The sequence below is a fragment of the Podarcis tiliguerta genome (assembly GCF_965153285.1).
Source record: "Podarcis tiliguerta genome assembly, chromosome: 1".
NCBI lineage: Eukaryota > Metazoa > Chordata > Lepidosauria > Squamata > Lacertidae > Podarcis > Podarcis tiliguerta.
In genome coordinates, this window is record NC_139534.1 from 100,463,593 (window position 1) to 100,487,231 (window position 23,639).

The 23,639-nt window shown below is 43.5% G+C and overlaps 1 protein-coding gene across 4 annotated transcripts in view; it reads left to right on the plus strand.

The window, feature by feature from the left end:
* AKAP6 (A-kinase anchoring protein 6) overlaps positions 1–23,639 on the plus strand; it is a 247,747-nt gene that overhangs the window by 31,588 nt on the left and 192,520 nt on the right. For 2 of the 4 annotated variants that reach the window (XM_083452107.1, XM_083452108.1), the window contains exons 1-2: positions 5,524–5,600; positions 8,430–8,781. In XM_083452107.1, the coding sequence (XP_083308233.1) occupies positions 5,551–5,600; positions 8,430–8,781 (402 nt within the window). In that variant the 5' untranslated portion in view covers positions 5,524–5,550. Of the gene's footprint in view, positions 1–5,523; positions 5,601–8,429; positions 8,782–23,639 lie in introns of those variants that run through there. The other 2 variants (XM_083452109.1, XM_083452110.1) reach the window with 1 other exon arrangement.

Here is a 23,639-nt window from a genome sequence, read left to right on the forward strand (position 1 = left end):
TGTTCTCTCTCTTTGTGCCATTTCCCAATTGCTCTGTTTTTGAAAGACACAGAGAGTAACAGCAGCTTGTGTTACAAGTGAAAATGGATAGGAAATCCTCTCATCTCAACAGGTCTCTTCTCCTGAGACATGAGGGAGCCCTGATACTTAAAACCATTTTTTCACAGTAAAGCCTTCCAGCAGAGTACACATTCTGTGAAGATCACTTTTTATTACAGCTGTTCCGGTTCCATTGGCTTGTTATAAAATGCACACACTTTCCTCCAACGGTGTGTCTTTTGTAATGATAGATTTGCACCAGCTATTGCACATTGCGCTTTACATCTGCCTGAGGGGTGTGGGAGACAAGCTCCCTGGTCCATTCAGTCTAACTCTCTAGAACTGTGCTTTGTGGCCCTCTTGCACTTTGTGATTGGCAAAGGTTTCTCATAGGCAGTCATCAAGGAGAGGTATAAATAATCAAAATCCCTCCTGGAATAATTGAGCTGGAAGACACCAAAAGGCTACATAGTTTGACCACGTGCCCTGTCCACAGGGCAATTCACAACACATTGAGTCCCAAACTGGGACGTGCCACTTCCTGTTCGTGCTCCCATGAAAGTCACATGACATTTGAGAGATCACGGAGCCCACAAGACACACTTTGCACTTTCACTGCATTAAAAAATGTGCGTTTTGAGGTGCTGCATGAGATTGCAGCGTGAAATCACGAGATATTGTGGTACCCAAGATGGCTGCTGTGCTCTTATGGGGAAAATGGGATGTCTCAGTTTTTCTGGGACATTTGTGGGGTATTTCAATAGGGACATCATATGAGAGCCAGTGTGGCGAAGTGGTTAGAGTTTTGGACCAGGACCTGGGAGATCTGGGTTTACATCCCCACCCAGCCATGAAGCACCTTGGGCCAGTCAGACTCTTAACCTAAATTACCTCACACAGTTGTTGTGAGGATAGAAGAGGAAGTAGGGAGAACCCCTTAGGCCACCTTCAACTCCTTGGAAGAAATGCGGGATATCAGGGTAATACCATAAGTAAAATATGGAGTGTATAAAGTCACCCACCATGAAAGTCTTCTTTACATGTGTTGGTGCTGACCTTTAGAGCCCTAAACGGCCTCGGTCCAGTATATCTGAAGGAGTGTCTCCACCTCCATCGTTCAGCCTGGACACCGAGGTCCAGCTCCAAGGGCCTTCTGGTGGTTCCTTCACTGTGAGAAGTGAGGTTACAGGGAACCAGGCAGAGGGCCTTCTTGGCAGTGGCGCCCGCCCTGTGGAACATCCTCCCATCAGATGTCAAGGGAATAAACAACTATCTGACTTTTAGAAGACACCTGAAGGAAGCCATGTTTAGGAAAGTTTTTAATGTTTAATGTTTTATCGTGTTTTTAATATTCTGTTGGGAGGCGCCCAGAGTGGCTGGGGAAACCCAGCCAAATGGGCGGGGTATAAATAATAAATTGTTGTTGTTGTTGTTGTTGTTGTTACATGCCATTTGTGTGAAGAGAGTAAATGAATAGAAAGGAGCAGCAGAGCAGCACAGCTTCCTTGACTTCTCTTTTGATATCCACCCTGGGGTCACCCACACTTTCTCTTCTCCTACTGCTTTCCTTTTGGTGTAATGTTTTAAAGATTTTTATTATTGTTGTTGTTTTACTGTTTGTTGTTTACCACCCTGAACTCCTTTGGGAAGAAGGGTGGGATATAAATTTAATAAATGGATAAATTAAAAAATGAATTTTTGTCCCCTAAAACTCTAGCTCATCCAGTCTTGAACTGAAAATGTTCTTCTGCCCAGGTAGATCAAATTGCATTTACTAGCATTTAGCAGTCATCTTCTTCACATACATACATACATAAAACCTACTTTAAAAACAGCAGTAAACAAAAATAGGAAGGCCATCATAAGGCCAGAATCAACTCGTAGTAATAATAACGATGATGATGGTTTTTAAAAGCCAGTTAAATAAGTCATTGTGCTTGAATGCTTGTGAGGAATGAGTACAGGAAGATGGGGATTATCTGAATTAAGTTATTTAATTCCGAAGCCGCTTCATAAAAAAAGAGTTATTATTCAATGAATGAGAATTCACTTGAATATAAAAATTAACAACCCACTCACCACTGCCTCCAGTGTTTATGAATTCCACATCACTTGATATGCTTAAACTACTCTTAAAATGTTTTATATTCTGTATGTGATGGAATTTCCTCTTGAAACTGCATATCAAAATACATGGTATTTATTTTGCTTTTTACCCAGTTATCTTGCGGTGGTAGTGGTGTTCCTTTGCGTTTGGCTATAAATTACAGATAGATAATGTTGCACGCAACCCCAATCTCTGAGTGGTGTGAGATTCCTGGGGTTCCATGCGCTTGACAGGGGTTCAGTTTCCTTGGAATGAGGGACAATGGAGACTGTGTTGTCTTTAGGATATATGGTTTATTTACACATATATACAACCTGAGCCTAAGATGGAGGGGATAACAGCACTCACACCCCATAAAGTCTTGCTTCTCCCATAGTCCTAGCCTTTGAAGCAAACAGGAATCAAGCATGACTCTTCCTCTCTGGCTTCTGCCTGCCTCTCGCCCAGGTCTCTCACACAACTCTTGGCTATTGTCCTTCTCACTACAACACTATGAACAAAGTGTGTATTATTTAATTGAAATGGGGAAATGAAGTTTTATAAATAGCAGCAGATATAGCAACTGAAGAAGTGGTTTTTGTAGTGGAATGTACATGTCAATAAATAATATTCTGTGCCTGTGGTAGATTGTTCTAAGGATCAACCGTATGACCGGGTTTGGATGTTCTTTCTTGGCTTCATCAACCATGGTTTATGAAGCCAGGAACAAGCATAGGGTTTGCCAGCTCCTCCATCACCCCTCCCCACACTTCTCCTCATACACAATTCAATTTCAATTTCCTTTTACACTTGAATTACAGCAGAATTACACATCATGCCCAAACCAAACATAATAATTCAGACTTATTATCATGGTTAGTTGAGCAAAGATGAAAACAGGGTGAGGTCTTCAACTTTTTTTTTACTCCGTTTACCCATTGGAATTAATTAACATGACTAAGTTAGTCTGTTTCAGCAGGTCTGCTTTGAGTAAAACTTATTTGAAGACCACGCAGAGTACCCTGATTCAGGCTTAACAGTGACTCAGATTTATGTGCAAGTGAGGAATGCAGTTTCAAAGCCAGCATTTGAGTAAAGGAGGAGAGGGGTGACAGACGAGTACCGAAGCCTAGCAGTTATATCTGGCTTCATAAACTATGCCTTGTGAAGCTGGGAAATACCATCCAAGCCTGTATTTCTATATTCTGTATGTTGCATAATGACCTGGTTTGCATGTCATGCTAAGCCAAGCCATGGGTTAATGTGAACGCATGGACTCTGGGAGAAGAGATCACGGCTGTTCTTCCCTCTCCTGTTGTTCTGGCTGCTGTGCTGACCCAAGCAATAGTTCGACTTAGCATCATGTTGTCCAAATCCAGTCTTGTGGTTTAGCTTTCTCCATACTAACCATGAGCTCATGGTTTGTCCAGGGGAGCTAAACCAGAAGCCTAGGTTCAGACGCCATGCTAAAGTAAACCATGGCTTAGCTCAGCAGCGGACTGACCAAGGAAGAGCACAGTAACCATGGACTCATCTCTGGCAGCGTGCGTGTTTGTGGCAAGCCATGGCTTGGCTTAGTGTGACATCGGAACCAGACCAATGTTTTGTTTTACCTAATAAAGAGATCGATTTTCTCATTCTCTCCCTCTTTTTATCAAAGTTAGCTGGTTTAGCTTCTTCATAGATTTTATAAAGAGGAAAAGAGATTAGTTGCATTGCAGCTGAATGAGGGATAGATGCGATCTGGACAAAAATAGTTTCCTCCAGCACCAGCTGTTACGTAACTTGATTTAAAATTCAGCAAGAGAGCGTGGTTAACGAAATACCTTTCCTCAGCCTTTATTTTTAAGATCTCTGAAATTGAAACTGAATTGCTTTCATAATAGGCAGATGGCTGCCTAATGAACGGAGGCTGGCTTTAACAATATGGGTCATTGGGGGGGGGAGGGAATTAAGATCTTATTAGGAAACACACTATCCTGGGGACACAACATTGATCGATACATGTCCCCTCTCTGTACCCTAACATGCTTAATGAGTTTTTGTCTGTCATGAACCAATTACTGTTACTGATGGGTGCACTGATGGATTGCTGAGTCAGCGTAATCTGAGGACCAAGTTCTGTGAGAAGCTCCGAAAGCTTATTGGCTTACGCACTAAGGGTGAGGCACAGATCTCAGACATTGCATAAAAGGCTTTGCATCTAGCTGCACAGAAAGCCAGGAGGAAGAAAGAGGCACAGATAAAGCAGTTATCATCTGTACCTTACGTTTGAACGGGATGTGTTTTTGTGAGCGCTGTATTAAAGGGACATTTGCCCAGCTGTTTCTTTCATTGTATTTGTGGTGTGCCCCTGTGGTGTGGGCATTCAGGCACTGCCAATGTTCCAGGTCAGCTCGGTAGGTGAATAGGCCAGCATGGAACAGCTGTGGCATGTTGCTATGCAGTAATCCTTTAATTCGATACTTCTGATACCAGAGACTCATGGATTGGACTGTGACCATCTGATGCACAACTAAATATATGATAGATCATGAAGATCTAAAATGCTCAGTCAAGCTTATGTGTCCTCTAAGATGTAGAAGGAGAAATGTAGGGTTGCCATTGTTTGGAGCTTTTTTTAAATCAGCAAAAACAACACTGCCGACATGGTTTCCTGGACATTTTCGCCTGGACACTGCTTCTGACTGCAGTATTCCAGGTATGTCCAGGAAATTCGGGACATATGGCGACCCTAGGAAATGCCCACTTTTTCTTTTTCTTTACTTTCTTTTTCTTTTTTTACACTGGTTATATCACACCTCTAACTGTTTTGTTCACTTTTTAAAGGTGCCATGTATTTATATCATGTATAATTCACTTCCAATGCAGCCTTATCATGCAGTTGCGATATGTGGAAATGCCTTATTCCTGAGTCAGACAAATGGTGAATCAGTCGGCAGAGTTCTGACTCTGGAAACGCAGGCTCTCAACAGAGCAATATGGATCCTTAAATCCATTTAGCTGCAGGAGATAATAGTGCATTAGGAGACTACCAGCAACGGCTGAATTATCCTGTTGAGTGGTCACTTAGTTTATTAGGGCGGATAGCAGCTGGAACAGTCTGTAGCCTTGACCAAAACACTCTCTAGCTCAGACTAAAAATTTCCTAGCTGGATTTGTTAACCTTTTCTTTAAACCCTGTGGTGGCATTTTAGCTACTTTTCTGACTTCATCAGAGCAATAAGGCTCTTGGCAAGTCCCCTGCCTTTCTCCCCACTTTGCCACGTGCATCGAGCTCATTTTGTTTCGGCTATCTTGCCTGCCTGGTTTATAGGTTGGTGTAGAGATGACACGACAGTTGCCTTGCTCTGCCAAGCAGAACGCTAGTGGACGAAGAGAAGGACGGGGAGGAGGAGCCTGGCGTTCCTAGATTAGTAGGAAGAATGACAACCCGGGGAGGACACTGCCTGATGATGCCATTTCTCTTGGGAATGTGTGTGAGATCTTTGCTTTCCTTTTGTATCTAGGGAGCTGGATTAGAGCAGCTTTTTGTTCTTCTGGGAAACCATGTAGTGAATTAGGTGCAATTATTCAGTGATTTCTACATGCCGCAAGCAAGTGTGAGCTTTTAAGGAACGGGGAGGGAAGGGCTGGAAAGCCCTGGCCTGGGATGTTTTGATTATGTTTGTAAGAAATTTGACAGTGTGGAAATGTGATAGACTTTCAGCCTCCGTGTGTGTGTGTGTGTGTGTGTGAGAGAGAGAGAGAGAGAGAGAGAGAGAGAATATGCAGTAACTGGCAGTGATTCATGGTGACTTTGTTATGGGTAATAGGAGAAAGGATTTGTCTTAATTTTAATAGCTGCCAGTATGACAGCGGTAGTATTAGTGCTGTGCAGACTCAAGAGTGCAATGAGAGGAAGCAGACCAGCAGTTACTCATGCCAATGAGAGTCACCAGAATATCTTCCTCCAACATTCTCTTTTCAACCCCGGAGAGGTTTCCGTAATGTGTTTATACAGAAACATGCTCTAAAGGTGTATGTTAGTGGTTAAGTGTTATTTTCCTTGTTGAAACGCACATACAGTACACACAGAGAGGTGGGTGGTGAGAGAGAGAGAGAGAGAGAGAGAGCAGCTTAGAGAGTTTCACAAGGAGTCAGTTTTATATACAACAGCCACTGGGCAAGTGCTGTGTGTTGTGCTTCCTGGGGTTGTACTAGATATTGATCAGTAGGAAGTAATTAGTTTGCCTGTGAGCGATGCTCAGATTGGCAATGGTGAATTTTGTGGGCCTAATCAGAATCCAGCATTCAGAATGCAGAATGCTGCTGAGAGTAGTTTAGGAACCATGATAGCATTCATAAAATTCATTGAAATGGCACAGTTAAGACTGGGTTCAAATAATAATTAAGATAGGTGTGTTTCTTTGTTCTCAAGCGGGGAAGGTTTTCTCAAATTACAAAATGGCACCATGCAACTGTGACACTCAGTGGGGACTATTTGGCTGCTATTGTCACCATTAGATGGGACATTATGGCATATTTGTCAAAACCACATGTGCAACACAATCCTAGACATGTTTCCTTGTAAGTAAGCGCTGAGTGTGCTCAATGAAACTTTCTTGGAGTAGACGCATGTGCTTAGGATTGCATCCTTAGAGTTCAATCCTATGTACGTTTACACAGAAGTAAGTCCCACTGAATCCAATGAGAGTTACTCCTAAGAAAGTGTGTTTAATATTGCAACCATAAAGTACACCCACCCACCCACACCAGTGTTTTGTGTTGGGAAGTATTGCATTAGGAACATGTTAAACCTTTCCAGATTAGCAGTATTTAGCACAATAAAAAGTGCATATGTTTGCTGCCTGATTGTTGCATATGGCATGTTTCCTTTCCTTGAGGTTCAGCTTTTGTTGCTGTGTTGATTTCCCCCCCCCCCCCAGCATAATGCAGTGTATCTTAGACTATTTTTAAAAACCTAACTTCTTCCTCCACAAATGGTACTCATTGCCAAAATGTGGTTGCTCACATGTCAAAGATAGCAATATCAGTGATGTTCATGAGGATAAGCAATACACACCCATGCTTTTGCGAGATTTTTTAAAAAGCATTTGTGATTATTGCTATTTATGTATTTATTATGGCTATAAAGTGTTCATTGCAGCATAGAAGTGCTCAGGCAGCTAACCTTTAATAAAAGTGATAAGCAAGGCTATTGGATGAAACAAGGCTATTGTCTCTCCTAGCAGAACCCTGACATATTTCTGTTTCTATTTCTATTTCTGTTTGCCATAAATTTATTTAGTGGTTTGAAGGCCCCCCCCTCCCCTGCTTTCTACTGCTGAAGCATAAAACTACACTGATTATTTTTTTAAGGACCAGATAGAAACATAGTCCATCACAGCAAGGCTATTCAACCCTCAGTCCCAAACATTTATGTGTCGACTGGATATTGCACAACTGTCTTCAAATGTGGAGAAGAGGGGAGAGTAATCTGTATGACCTTTATCTATAGCTATCACTGGAGCTGTGTGGAAATGGCCCCATAAAATTCCCCACTGTATTTGTGGGCAGAAAAATTGGGATCCATTTCATTGAATTTCTTCAAAAGGGAAAATAAATTCTCCAATGTTTCTGCAGGGTTGGTGATCGCCATTAGCAATGGCAGTACCAGAGGGGTTGTTTCCCCTCCTAAAATTTTCTTTCTTTTTTGCTATCAGACTGGCAGCCATTTCCCATCCCATTATACTCTTGGGTTTTTTTATTCTTTCACTTTTATCTTCCAAAGCCAGCCTTGCATGTAACTCAACTTATGCTCAAGTTTCAATAAAACCTCAGTTTTCATTAACTCTACACGTCCCTTGCAAGTTTATGTGTCTTTTGGCAATGAAAGTGTGCTTGAAAATGTATAAACAATGAATACTGTAATATCAGAAACTGGAGGGTGGGGTGCTAATGGGAATTTCTAGTGGTCAGAGGCTGTATTGCTGTCTATAAATTCTCACACCAACTCAAAACCAGCAGAAGCAAAATCAGTTATGGAAACCTACTTAATTTGCAAGGTTCATAGCAGCTATCCTCAGTGTTGAATTGGGGTTGTGTTTCTGCAGAATTTTAATTTAATTTAAATTTTTTAGCTTGCGGTGCACACGGGCTGCTTTTCAGGCTTTTGAGGCTAAGGTGGAACCCTTCCTGAGCTTAAGCAGATATATTATTAGCAATCCAAACTGATGTGCATTTTGGGTGGAGTGGGCAGAACACTTATAATCCAAGTTTTCACTTTTAAAACAATTGCCTTTCTTCTCTTTTGTATACACAGCAGGAAGAATTATGGTCTAGAGCTCCCGACATTAGCCATGGAAGTAGCACTTTCTCCCATCAGGTCTCAGGAACTGGATTCTGTAGCTGCAGATGCATCTCCCATGGTCATTAACATGACTCCCACCACCGAGCAAGATGGCGGAGAAGACGCCATGAAAGATATTGATTCCGGGCAACAGTATGAAAAGCCCCCTCCACTTCACACGGGAGCCGACTGGAAAATCGTTCTCCACTTGCCTGAGATTGAGACATGGCTGCGGATGACATCAGAAAGGGTCAGGGACCTGACTTACTCGGTGCAGCAGGACTCGGACAGCAAGCATGTGGATGTGCATTTGGTGCAGCTGAAAGTAAGCAGAAGTATTTTATCTCTACATGTTACCTGTGAGGGAGAGGGTACCACTAGGCATGGGGGAGGGATTTGGTTCAGGTCACCTTGAAATGTGAGTTTACCCCAGTTCACAAATTTCAAACAACAATATGCGAACCAAAACACGGCTATCCTTCAAAATTCACATCTCTCTGAATTTTGCAACGCGGGGTGTAATGTGTACACAAATGCATCTGCTGAGGTAAAGCAGGCATATAGACGCATGTAGTAGTGAAAGCAAATGCATTATAAGAGGGAAATGTAATGGATTGGCTGGATGCAAAGGAGTGTTGGGAGACACCAGCTGAGGACCCCCTCAAGGGGAAGACGGCTCAGAGCCAGGAGTTTGGTGGTGGGATGATGATACATGGTCAGAGGGAGAAGAGAGAAGCTAAAGAGGCAATGGGGTTTAGTGAGAAGGAAGAGGCTGTGCCAAGAGCAGTTCAGATTCTGAGGCAGAAGCAGAGAGGGGTCAAGAGATAGAGATGAGGCAGGCTGCTGAAGAAGCCAGGGAATCTCCCCTTCCTGCTGTGGCTAGCTCCCCTCCCTCCCTGGTCTCCCAGAACACAGAGAGAAATGGAGAGGGCAGAGCAAAGAGAGGCAGGAAGCCAGAACCTTAGGCTACTAGGGAAGGAACTGGCAGAGGAGCCTTAGGGAGTGGTGGGAAGGTGGGGACCTTCAGTTCTCACAACTGCCTCATTGGGGCAAGACCTACTGGGAAGAGCTGCTGTGATCACTGGGCCTGCACTGGTTTGGTTTCTGTGAATAAAGAGTTAACATCACTGACACTGGGTGCTCACCTGCCCTTGACTCTCGCTTCGGACAGGAAAATATGCTTAGCAAAAATATGTATATTTGTCAAAATTGTCAATAAAATGTGTATATTGGGAGAAATCCTAATTAAAATGCTAATGAATTTTCATGAGGGAAGGTGGCACATGTGATGTATAGAGCCATCCTCATGCCACCAGTATTGCTGCTGCTTACCTGGACAGGGCTGGGACAGGACCATGTGGATGCACCAGAAGGACTAATCCAGCATTCCTGCTGAAACACCTGAGCAGCTCGGGTCTCACTGTTGCCCTGTACTGTCCCATACCAACCCAACCCAAAGAAGTGGCTGCGGTGCTAGGGTCATGAGGCAGGTCCATGATTCCACCCCACCTGTATGCCTCATTACCTAGCTTCTGCATTACCCTTCTTGTTGTTCTTCCCATGTAACTCGAGTTTGAATTCTGATGGATTTGGCCCTTCTGCTTGTACATACCAGGCTCAGCACTGACAGGCTCTAATATGGGAAAGGGCAGATAAAAACTGTGATAGTGATTAGAAAATTTGATTAAGGGTGTTTATGTCCTCGAAAGAAAGAAAGAAAGAGAAGAAACTGCTCATCATTTGGAAACATTTTTAATCAGCCTTCCTCGGTCTTTTACTGACTAATAGTTTGTAGAAGTGGATTTAGGGCAGGTTCCCTCACACCAGGGCCAACGGGGTGCTTCCCCATCTCCTTCCCAAGGCCTAGTAAGCGATTGCTTCAGGAAGGAGGTGCAAGGGTCCTGGCAGGGTGCTGGAATCCTCCCACCTCCTTCCCAAAACCCAGTTAGTGCTTGCCCAGCTTTGGGAAGGAGGTGGGACCTCTAGAACCCTACCAGAGAGCGCTAAATTTTGGCCTTGCACATGGCACCATATAACCAAGGTCTGCCCCGATAGTCTGGCATCTGAGCGTATGTACAGCAAGAGTTCCAGAACAAATAATTTTGCTACCTGGGGTGAAGGACCAGATGGTGCCCCTTTCACATTCCAGCAGACCGCACAGGCAGTTGAGTCTTGAAAGAGGATTAGACAAATTCAGGAAAGAAAAGGCTACCAGCCACAATGGCCATGTTTTACCTGCACTGAATAACAGTTGCTGGGAATCACAGGTGGGCAGAGAGCACGCAGTCTTGCAGGCCTCCCACAGGCACCAGGTTTGCCACTGTGAGAACCAGATGCTGGATTAGATGGGCCACTGACTTGATCCAGCAGGCTTATCTTATGCCATACAGCTGCTCCTGGGGCCCCTAATTGGGCTTCCTGCCTCAGGTGTGGTGGAGGAACATGATCCTATCATAAGTGTTGAAGAAAGGCTCAACTGCCTGCCCAGTCTGCTGGCCGTCCAAGTTGCTGGCCATCCCTTGCCATCTGTGGGAGTGATTTCCATAGTTTACCTATGGACAGTGCGAAGAAGTATTTTCTTTTATTTGTCCCGAATCTTCCAACACTTAGCTTCATTGGATGTCCATGAGTCCTGGTATTATGAGAGAGGGAGAAATACTTTTCTCTTGTCTACTTTCTCTATGTTATGCATAATCTTACAAACTTCTGCCACGTGACCTAAAAAGTTCCAAATGCTGCAACCCTCCTTCATAGCGAAGTTGCTCCAGCCTCTTCATCATTGTGGGTGCCCTTTTTTGAACCTCTTCAAACTGGTTCTGAGGTGTCAACAGATGGGAATGGTGGAGGTGGCAGAGCAGGGGTCAGCAAACTTTTTCAGCAGGGGGCCAGTCCACTGTCCCTCAGACCTTGTGGGGGGCGGACTATATGTTGGGGGGGGGGCAATGAACGAATTCCTATACCCCACAAATAACCCAGAGATGCATTTTAAATAAAAGGGCACATTCTACTCATGTAAAAACACGCTGATTCCTGGACCGTCTGGGGGTCAGATTTAGAAGGCAATTGGGCCAGATCTAGCCCCTGGGCCTTAGGTTGCCTACCCATGCGGTAGAGGCTCAGGAGGAACAGTTGAGGAAATGGGCTGCCCCTAGCATCTGTTTCCTGACGTGGTTTCTTACCCTGCCTAATGGTCAGTCTGGTTCTATACAGCAAAATGACACAATAAATAAATAAGCACTACCATTTTTTTTAAAAAAGGCTTAGAACTCCGACATGAGTACATAATACACTTCGTTACGGGAACAGATAATGGATTTGGTAACTGGTCATAATTATAGAAATGGTTTTCCTCAGAACAACCACTTCTGTGTGAGTAAATGCTTTGCACAGAAAGCAACCTGCAGACAAATGATTGGTATTCATCTCACACACCTTCCTAATGTTGTGAAGACAGTCTGCCACCTCTGCTTTACAAGCTTTCCGTGATGTGCATGAGCTTCTTAGGAGAATTCAATAGACAGACATATATGTAAATCTCAATTTACATGTGGCTTTGCTTTCCGACCCAAAGCGAAGCAGCTATGCTTGGTTTTCTGTTTGTTTACATAATTAAATAGAGTATGGTTCACCTCCCAGTTTTTCAAGCATCCCACTTATTTTGTTTAAAAAATGAATCATACTTTTCCTATGAAAGAAGACATCTTCACACAAAAGGTTTTAAAATGTGCACTGTGAGAAATAGGAAGATAAAAGGCCAGCATAAGGTACCAATAATCAACAGTTGCAAGTGCAAGTAGAAGCCCCATTTCCCAGCTCTCACCCTCTTTTTTTTTTTTTTTTGAAGAAGTAGTGAGAGGTTGTCCAGCATCCCGTTACAACAGCTGTTTTTCAATTATGTAACAATGTTTGGAGTCCACTGGATATTTATGGTTTATTTTCATTCCAGTTGAAGTGAATAACTGCAGCCAAGCGCTTGAGCAGGCTCATTGATTTTAATGGCATTTCCCAACTTCGTTTAGGATGGTAATTTTGTTATTTCTTAACTGGTGGATACAATTGGCCACTTGTTACTACCTTAATTCCTAGTGGCATGGTTGTTACTCTGTATGTGTGTAAGCTCTGTGGACATAGGCACAGTCAATGTATGAAGGTCCAGGGCGTGTACAGTGGGCATGATCCTGCTTCATCTCCACATGTTCATTGTGTACAGTTGAAGGACCATGTGAGAAAAGCTTCTGAGATGCCCTCTCCCTCCCTCTTAACACAAGGACTAGGGGCCATTCGATGAAGCAGGATGTTGAAATATTAAGGACAGACAAAAGAAAGTGCTTCTTCACACAGAGCAAAGTTAAACTGTGGCATTTTCTCCCACAAGATATAGTTTTCATAGAAGCAAAAGAGAGTCATTATATTTCTGCCTAATAGCTGGACTGTTTTATATACCCTGAGAATTTCGCTGTGAACTTTAGAGAAATAAAAGAAGATAAGCATCCCTGCAGGGAGCTTTGACAATAATTTGTCCAATTATATATTACTTTACAAAGAAAATGAAATGGGGAATTTAATTTTTAGTACTTGTTTTTGAGAGCTCCCTTGTGTGCCATGTTGCCTTCTTACCAGTGATGTGTAAGTACTAATGACCCATTTTTACTGTAGGCAACTTGGATCAGGCAAAGCAATGGAGAAATCCTGTAAATATAGAAGTCCTCATAGATGACTAGAAATAGAAAACATTTGGTATCCAAGCTTTGTTTGGATTTGAAGAGATCCTCAAACTTAAAAGAGTCAAACTGAGGTCTCTACCCCACTCTCTTGTTAACACAGTCTCCCTCAGATTAAAATCAACAATATAATTTTGATGAGCTTTAATTGGGGAGGGGGGAATGTTGGTGCTGATAGTTTTGTGTCAGCAAATTCCGACAAAATACAAAGAGCTATTACTTCAACATTCCAAACAGCCATTAGCAGCCCGTATTAGACGGGTTAATTAATTTGCACAGTGTTTTAATATAGCAACAAAATGTTCACCATACTTGGAGGTTGTTGCATCCAGAAAACAGTTGTGTTACACAATTAGAGCATGAGAAATTGTTTGCTCTCCTCAAAGATATGGGTTGTGGAAATAGTGACACCTGGGTAATGATGCACTGCTATTCAACATTTGCAAAGGATTGCAATAGCTTCTGTTAAACTGTTACATACCATAGAAAGTGCTATAGATGTTGTGCAGAACACAGAAATGAATGTAACTGTATAGTTCCTGCCTTGCTATACTTCTTGGGTGTAAAGTGAAGTCAGACCACTGCAATGCTGTGAATGTAACCATACATACCAGGGATGATTTTGGCACTCACAAGGAAAGGGGAAAAGGGAGCATAGTCCTAGCTGAAGGAAAATTCGTTCTGTACTGCATGACAAACAGGGTTTTCTTTTTGTACTGACTAGAATTTAGGGGCGTGAGGGCAGAGAATGGAAGAAGCTACTTGCATACACAGCCATGTAAGCACATGTGTGCATATAAATATATTAATGTATATGCTGGATAGCTAGCTAGTTATGAGATGAAACTTTCAATCCTATGCTTACTTACCTGCAAGTAAGTCCCATTAAACATATGCAGTGCTTTTTTCGGGGGGAGGGGACAACGCAGGGGGACACATGCCCCTAAACATTTTGTGAATCCTTGTACTTTTGCCCATTTACTGTACTTATTTTTCCCGATTTGAACTCTAAAATGGTGATTTTCTTGATTCAAAATAAGAGTGCCCCTAAACATTTGTTTAGGGGGGAAAAGCACTGAACATATGGATCAGCATTTATAGGATTGCACTGTTGGAAAGCTAACATTTAAGACGTGAGTGATATGATCAGTGTATCTTCACAGTGCTTCTTGCACATTAGACAGTGGGGAAAGGAGCAGTTGAACAGAGTCCAAGCTCTTTCTGTAATCACCTAACAGATAGGAAGCCCCTGCATAACCTTTGAAAAAATTCATCTTTTCCAAATCCATTTTGTTCACTGCAGCATTCCCTGGTCCCATACCACTGCTGGTTGTTCACGGTCCTCGCATTCCATTGTAGCAGGACTACACAGCCTACTTATTTGTTTCTCAGATCTAGAGTCCTGTTGCTAATTTAAATACTTGCCCGGGGACTCTTCACCACCAGACCATAAACCCAATGACACTCCCTGTTTCTGCCAGAAATAAGAAAACCACATGCACTCTGTTAATTCTCTCTCCCCACCCCAGGTATTTTTGAGGCATCATTAGATGGTTGAGGCATCATTAGACGCGGGTGGCGCTGTGAGTTAAAGCCTCAGTGCCTAGGACTTGCCGATCGAAAGGTTGGCGGTTCGAATCCCCGCGGCGGGGTGCGCTCCCGCTGTTCGGTCCCAGCGCCTGCCAACCTAGCAGTTCGAAAGCACCCCTGGGTGCAAGTAGATAAATAGGGACCGCTTACTAGTGGGAAGGTAAACGGTGTTTCCGTGTGCGGCTCTGGCTCGCCAGAGCAGCGATGTCACGCTGGCCACGTGACCCGGAAGTGTCTTCGGACAGCGCTGGCCCTTGGCCTCTTTGAGTGAGATGGGCGCACAACCCTAGAGTCTGTCAAGACTGGCCCGTACGGGCAGGGGTACCTTTACCTTTTTATGCTCCAGTGAAACTTCATGTTGCTCTACAGATAGAGAAATGGGCACCAGTGGATCTGCCATAGGTTGCTTTCTGGTGGTAAAGTTTTCGCCAGATTGGGACACCCAGTCATAGAAGGGGTAATGTCACATTATGTGTTTCAGGGGGCGTTTCAGGGGGCATTCCCTCACAACAGTCTGAATCCCGCAGTGAATAAAGGAAAATCCAGCCTGCATCCCTTACTAACACAACATGATCCACTTCTATTCAGAAGTAAGCTGTACTGAGTGCAAAGGGACTTTTCCTATGGAAATGTGTTCGTTCCTTCACAACTTTGTCTCTTGCAAGCAGGGGTCTGGGCTGCTGGAGAACATGGAGGCTAGTGACACACATGGAAAGAAGAGTGAGCAGCAATGCTTTTGCAGGCTGGAGAAGTAGGGAGAGAAGATGGGACTTTGGGCTTGGTGTGCCAGCAACTAAGTCTCAGGCACACCTGTTCGAAAGTAAGCTGCCCTGAGTGCAAAGGGACTTGCAGGTGAATCCACCTGGAAAGGAGAGAAAGTTGCACCCAGAAAGGAAAAGTAGAAACAATGAAAAAGAAATGAGGTGAGCACGGGCAGTGGCGTACAGGAGGATTAAAGAGACAAGGAAAAAACGGAATAAGCAAAAAATTGAGATATACAAAATGCACAGGGCAATGTAATCGTTTTAGGAAACCCTTTTCCTTATTATTGGTTAGGCAAAAATCTGGTTTTAGTTTCAGGAAAGCTAAGATGAAAACCCAGACGGTGGTAATGTCACATGGGTTATACCTCCCAAATACAGTGTCAGGCAACCTGCAAGGTGGCTTTTGAGACTGTGCAGCTAAGCCCTCAGTGCCTGTGCTGAATGTGCAAATTTGTTTTAGCACTCTGTTTCACCCTGTTTGCAGCCCTGCATGCAGCACTCTCCTGTTCTACAGTCCCTGTTGTGCAAGGTTGCGAATTTTCGCAGGAGGCTTTGATCCAGCAAGCCAGATGCATAATTTTATAGTAAGACAAATTGAGAGAGGCTTGTCCAGAGTTGCCAAGCCGGTATCTGACAGGGGAGGAAGCCAGATACAGAGTTGTTAAATTTGAAGAGTTTCAGGCACACGGAGCATAAGCCTCAGTATCACCTCTGGAAGGCAAGTCTGAAATCTGCTGATGTGCTTGGCTGGCAGCTCTGTCCTAGACTGCAGGGGAGTCCAAGTCCAAAGCTATCAAGTGAGCAAAGTGAAGCTGAGTCCTGCCAAGTGAGGGTGACACTGCACTTTTAATTGCTACATGCAGCAACTGGATTTGAATGCATGGGGAGGGGATCGCCCTGGAATGTGGAGCCGGCTTCAAGCTCTTGTTCAGACATTGCCATTGCAGCAACTCCTCCTCCTCAGGCCAACAGCATCTTGTGAATTAATCTAGAAGTTTGCAAACTAGTGATTAAGAGCATGATCCTGGCACTCTCTGGTCTGAATCTCATCTCAGCCACGAATTAACTAAGTGGGGAAATGCAGGAAATGGCTTTCTTTTTTAAAATACAAGGGCAGAGTAAATAGCTGCTTCAGGGGGCGGAGCAGTTTTGGCAGAAAATCTGCATAGGCGAAAGGGGCGATACCTTGTCCTCGTGTGCTGCAGCCCTGATTCAGATCATGGCTCTCCTTTCCAGTCTTTAACTGGAAAGATGGTCACATGAGAAATGTATTGTCTAGTTCCAGCCACAGTAGGATCTTCAAAAACTGCCATCTAGGCACTAGCCAGACCCACCTAGTTTCAGCAACATTGGGATGGCATGTGCCTTCACACCTTCTGACCTTAAATGCAATTGGCCTCCAGCCACCTCTGCAGTTATCCAGTGTCGGAGCTTCAGAGCAGGCGGTGCGGGACTGACGCGCGTCTCGGGGGTGGGACATGCATCCTGGGGGCGGGGTGTGCCGCCTGCGGGGTGGGGCGCCAGCACAGGCGAGAGGGCAGCCGCGATGGCACCCTGGGGATCATGCTGCCGGAGGCTGTGCGCTCTCCCGCGCTCCTCTTCCTCCGCCAGTGCAGATAATCACTCACAATATGTGTAGCATACTGATACTGGCATACTGATGCTGCTGGATGAAAACACGGGAAGCTGGGCTGCTACAGATGCAGTTTTCATACAGAGAGTGCTCTCAGACACTGCTGTTGTGAGATGTCTAGTGGCCAGCAAATGCAATGGAGAAAGGAAAGCAATGGCCATGTTTACATTATAAGACACATTATATGCTCCTAATATACATTAAAGCATACAGTGGTACCTCGGGTTACATACGCTTCAGCTTACACACTCCGCTAACTCAGAAATAGTGCTTCAGGTTAAGAACTTTGCTTCAGCATAAGAACAGAAATCGTGCTCTGGCGGCACAGCGGCAGCAGGAGGCCCCATTAGCTAAAGTGGTGCTTCAGGTTAAGAACAGTTTCAGGTTAAGTACAGACCTCAGGAACGAATTAAGTACTTAACCCGAGGTACCACTGTATTAGGAGCACATTACAGTGGTACCTTGGTTTTCAAATGTCTCTGTTGACGAACATTTCGGTTTTCGAATGCCGTAAACCCAGAAGTAAATGCTTCGGTTTTTGAACACACCTCAGAAGTCGAACATGCCACACAGCATGTTTTCGGTTTTTGAACGTTTCAGAACTAGAACGGTCTTCCAGAAAGGATTATGTTCGAAAACTGTGGTTTTCAGGGCACTCTTTGAGGTGGAGAAACGTGCTGTGATATGCTTCAAAGGTATGGCCTGTAAGCAGCCAATCTCATTGCATCAGGCTGACTCACTAGTTTCTTTTTGGAATTTGTGTTCAGACAGCCAGTTAGCCTTGTGTGATCTAAAATGTTTTTGTTTCCCATCAGCATTTCCACCAAGTTTGTGACTGATTCAGTACCATTGGTCTCAGTGACACACTCTCAGGGTCTGAAGGGCCAGAGAACAAGTATATAATTTGCATGTGGAACAACATCGGCATCTGTGAAAATGTTGTAATGGTGTGAAATGTGGGGCCTCCATTCTCCAAAGGCGATGCAGGCAAGTAGTAGCAGAAATGATGTATTCCCATGGTGAAGTCAAGTGATTGCTGGCAGAGCACATGCTTTAGATAAATAGCAAGAGTAGAGCGCCTTCAGCCTGTGGGCCAAATAAGTTCAGCAGCCCATTTTGAGCTAACCACACCCATATTTCCCTGTTTGACTCTATATATGACATCAGGTATGAGAAACTCAAAGCTGTGGCTTGAAACTTTAAGCTGCAGCTAAATTTGGCTGTAGAGTAATTGTGTTTCAGATCAGAGAGTGTGAAGGCACCTGATATACTAATCTTGTTGAAACTAAGTTGGTCTGGAGATGAATTTGGAATGCACTTTGTCTAAGGCAACTTTGTGTGTTCCTAAATATAATTTTAAACAGTGTGTGGTTCACTGATAAGCTTGTCAAATGTGCTAAGAAATAAATAGATTGCTGTGGGAGGTATCCAGCCAAGTAGTTCCATTGACACAATGACTTCCAGCTGCTCAATGGAATTTCCCATACCCTTCTTCTCACTGCCTGTCCCCTAAATCTGCTCTGGGTGTACCCCTTACCTTCCAGAGCAAATATGATGAGGTATCAGGGGTACATGAGAAGAGGAGGGAGGAGAAGTTTTGTTTCATTTGTGCAAATGGAAATCTTTACCTTTCCAAAACTACTTGACTGGCTACTGCCCTTTGTTTCCCAGCCTAGTAAGCACTTTTAGTTTTTGTTCACTATCCAGAGCTATGATTGCTGATTTCATTATACTTCCACTTTGGAAATGTTTTGTTAGTAGCATATGCCTGTAAGCTCAAATCAATAAATATGTCATTTATTATGTCATTGGGAGCTACATTTTTAAGAAAATCACGAAGCCATGCCAACTCTCCCTCCCACTTTGCTTAAATTAATAGATGCTATTTTTGCCATCTTTCTCCAGTTTTCCATTCCTTGATGCAGCCTGGTAGCATAACTAACATTTTTGTCTTTTTATATGAATGTTTTTCTGTTTATCCTAGTACTGGTTAATGTTACCCTAGTTAATCTTTGTGGGTGTTCAAAGTCACAGTATACTCATATATACCCAATACACATGGTATAATTTATCTTTCTCCTCCCATAGGCTAATCTAGCTTCCTCAATGGCTTCGAAATCTTAGCCAGCAGTTGAGCTTTTAAGATTAAGGCAGGGATAAATAAGGAAAGTATTCGTGGGCAGATAATCCTTTTTGAGGATGCAAACACTTGCGGCTGAGTGATTATGTACAATGTACTGACATGTACAATACAGGAAACAAAGTTTTTAATGTTACCTGTATTGGGAATAATCTTTTTCTTCCACCTTTCTTTAAACCACCTTAGATGTATGGGGAATAATGTCTCTTTTAAAAACCACTTCTGCTGTGTCCTATTTTTGGATTGTTATCCAAACGTTCTGGTTTCCTTTTTAATAAATGTAAATGATTTCAGTTTACACTTTTCCTCTCACCTATTTCTAAATTATGCAGACAGGGAAATTCCTTGGGTCATGGAAAAGTCTTTTAAAAATTTATCTTTTGCCTATGAAACTCTAAAGCAGGCATGGAGAACCTCTGAAAATAAGTTGTTGGACCACAACTCACCAACCGTTGGCCTTGCTGGGTGAGGCTAGTGGGAGTTGGAACAACGACTGGAGAACTGCAGTCCATCCTTCCCTCTGTGAAGCACCATGCTCACTGATGGACTTTCAAGAGCAAAGTGTTCCTGGGTGATTAACCAAAGTGTTATCATTCGTTTATAGCAGGCACCTCCAACCTGGTTACCTCAAGATGTTGTTGGGCTGTAACTCCCATAATCTCTGACTATGAATGTTAAAAGTAATAATAAATATTTTTAAAAGTAATAATAAATAATAAAATGATCATTTGTAGCCAAGTGTAATGTTGCACAGCTGACCCCATGAAGAGAAAGATGCTGTGGTCTTTACTGCTGCCCCATCATCTACTGCTCCTCTCTACGTCGTCATATGGGACCCCTCTAAGATCTTAAGTCTTTGTCTTCATCCTCAAGGCCCCATTCTAGCTGTACCACTGTCTCCTGCATGCAGTTGTCACAGTGATCCAATAATTGATACCCTTGAAATAAAAGGTCTTTGGCTTTTGATATTGCACGTTCAGCTCCTCCTGCCTTTTCCTTATTTCTCACTTTCCTAGTGTTTAAATAACACTCGAGTGTGCAGAGTTTTTAATTGCGCTTCCCTATTTTCTCTTTCCATTTTTCGGCAGCCAAAAGGTGCCACCTTCATTTTGTGATGCCATTCTGAAAATGCTGCGATGCCCTAGTGAGCTAGTGTAGAACTCTTTGCCACAAGCAGCTATTTAAAGCTTGCCTTTGATGTGCACATTTCTCAACTCTTGATACTTCCTCAAGCCAATTCTCGCCTGCCTCCTCTTCTCATCTGAGTTTGACCTTTACCAGCTTACGGTGTCTTTGATGCAGATGACTTTCTCTCCATCTCTGCTGACTGGGCCGCCTCGCAGAGCAGGTCCTCCCTCCTCCTGTTGGGCCTGTGCCACCTATTGAAGGAAGAACAGTGGGGGGATGAATGCTGGGAAGAAAATTTGCTGCAGTGGGAGTGGATGGGAGCAGAAAAAACAGCCAAGCACAACAGAAAGTGCAGGCTGAGAGGACGTATCATGTTATACCTCTTCTAGCTCTCTGGTCGGGTGCATGCCAGAATGCAGCAAAATAATGACATGCCTATCCAAACTGCAGAACAACTTTCAGTGTTCCTGTTGTTCAAAACCCAAAGCAGTGGGTTTAATCCTATAAATCTTGTCTGCCAAGGATCAGGGCTTAGATTCCTCTTCACTGATGATGGAGGCAAAGACAAAACCCAAAAGAGAAGGGCGTGTGGGGCCAAACCCACAAGTGCTCCCATCAGATGAACCTGTGGGGCTGGGGTGTGTGTGTCCCACTCACAGTGTAACATGTGAACAAGCCTTTTTGTGTTTGCACAATGGTGCAAATGGTGATGTTATTTATATGCCATCCATCTGACTGAGTTTCCTCAGCCAGTCTGGCTGGCTCCCAACAAAATTTTTAAAACACAATGAAACATCAACCATAAAAAACTTCCCTGAAGACAGCCTTCAGGTGTCTTCTAAAAGTCAGGTGTTTATTTCCTGATGGGAGGGCGTTCCACAGGGAGAGCAGCGCTACCAAGAAGGCCCTCTGCCTGGTTCCCTGTAACCTCATTTCTCTCAATGAGGGAACCGCCAGAAGGCCCTCGGCGCTGGACCTCAGTGTCCTGGCTGAATGACAGGGGTGGAGACACTCCTTCAGGTATACAGGGCTGAGGCCGTTTAAGGCTTTAAACTTCAACACCAACACTTTGAACACTTTAAAGCAAACAGCTTAACGAGATTTTTCATTTGGAATGAACCAGCTGCTATTGTCTTCTTCTCTCTTTCTACCTTAAAACTATTGATTGCTTGAGAAACCTTAAATTGGAACACAATTGCTTTTGCAGTACTATGCTGGAAATAGCTGAAAATCTCAGTAAGCATTTAGGTAGGGTCAGGTCTTTTTTTTCCTGCCTGGAACTCACTGGAACTCAGTTCTGACACCTCTCAGGTGAGCACCATTGCCATTATAAGAGAACAAGGGAGATGTTCCTGGTGAGTTCTGTCACCTCTTTTTCTAGAAAAACTTGCATTAGCCCAGCTATATTATAGATATAGCCTGACAGTCACCACTGAGAGGACTTCATTTTCCCCTCAAGGCTATTGCAGCACTCCATAGCACCACAAGATGGCCTAAGAGTCCAGTCAAGTTATTAATCTAATAATTCATTGGTTTGTTATTTCTATTTTGTTTTATTGGTGTAAGTATATTGATGGTGCTGTGTTGTTCACCTCCTTGATATTTTTTAAAATACTTGATGTTATAGAAATATTTTGAAATAAAATATAGCTCATCTTATTAGATAATGCATTACATTTACTACCCCTCCAATTATCTCCCCCCCAATTTTCTCAGTACTTTCAGCAGTTGCTCTGAGCGCCACTGTTATATCATGCAAAATAGCTCTTCCTTTAGACTTTGGTATTTTTTTTTTTTTGTAATGAGTATATAGCAGACGTTTACAGACAAGTGATCACAGTAAATAATCCTTTGTTCACTATGGGCCCTGAAACTGGCTTAGTGAGGTTTTAGCAACAGGCAAAGAGTGTTGAAAAGGAAGCAGCGTAAGAATTTGGGGCAGAGACCAGATGCTACTTTTAGTTAAGTATTTTTATTTACTTACTTAATTTAGGGGGGCAGCTGACCCCCTGCCACACACCCCCGGCTATGTCCATGGGGGGTGGGAAAATGACACCATAAACCATTTTTAACCCCCCTATGTTTTCTGTCATCTTCTTACCATTGAAAGACTGCCTTATTTCTACAAGGCTGTAGAAGGGATGAAGTTTCTGCAGCCGTGGATGCCCTTAGCGCTTAGTGTGGTTTTGATATGGGCAGTTTTGATACCCATTTTTCTCCATTCCATGCATAGTCCTGTTGTGTCATTTACTTTCATTTTCCCCCTCTCAACTAAGAAGTACCCCAAGTTTTCCTCACAGGGAAAGCTGCTCCATCAATCCCCTTGATCATTTTGGTTGTCCTTTAGTGAACAAACAAGTCCTGTCAATGGAAGCGCAAGGACTCCTGCTGATGCTACAGGGCTTTGACCTCAAGGGCTTTCTCTTGAGAGCCAGTGTGGTGTAGTGGTTAAGAGCGGTAGTCACGTAATCTGGGTAACCTGGTTCGCGTCTTCGCTCCTCCACATGCAGCTGCTGGGTGACCTTGGGCCAGTCACAGTCTCTCAGCCCCACTCACCTCACAGAGTGTTTGTTGTGGGGGAGGAAGGGAAAGGAGAATGTTAGCCGCTTTGAGACTCCTTAAAGGGAGTGAAAGGCGGGATATCAAATCCAAACTCTTTTTCTTCTTCTTCTTCTCCCTAATCCTTCCCCCTTTACTTCCTGTAATCAGCTTGGGGGGGGGGGGGAAACAGAGGAAACTCCCCAGAACAATGCACAAAGGGGTGAGGGAAGGTTGTTCTGCCTGGCAAGCTGAACTTTTTGCACTGATGCAGCAATTAACATGGTGCAACGTTGGATTCCTCCCAATATTAATAATAAATAGCAAGAAACAGAAAAACAAGTTGTAACAGATATATAATAGACTTTCAGTCCTCTGATCAGCAAAGCAGACTCTCTTTGTAGAAGATTCTCTAAACCTTAAGCGTGTGTTTCAGTGTTCCTATATAACCCTTTGCTCCATGGATTGCAATCAAAAGAGCTACTTCGAAGTCAATGCCTGGAGGCTTCTGCTACTAATTCCATTGCTTCTTAGCTTGCATCGAAAACATGCATCTCCAGTTTTCTCTCTTAGATGCACAGAATTAAGCCTCTTTTATTGGTAATGGAGAAAAAGCAGTTTTCTACAGCTATGCATGAAGCCAAGTTTTCCATTGCAATTGTGTCACAG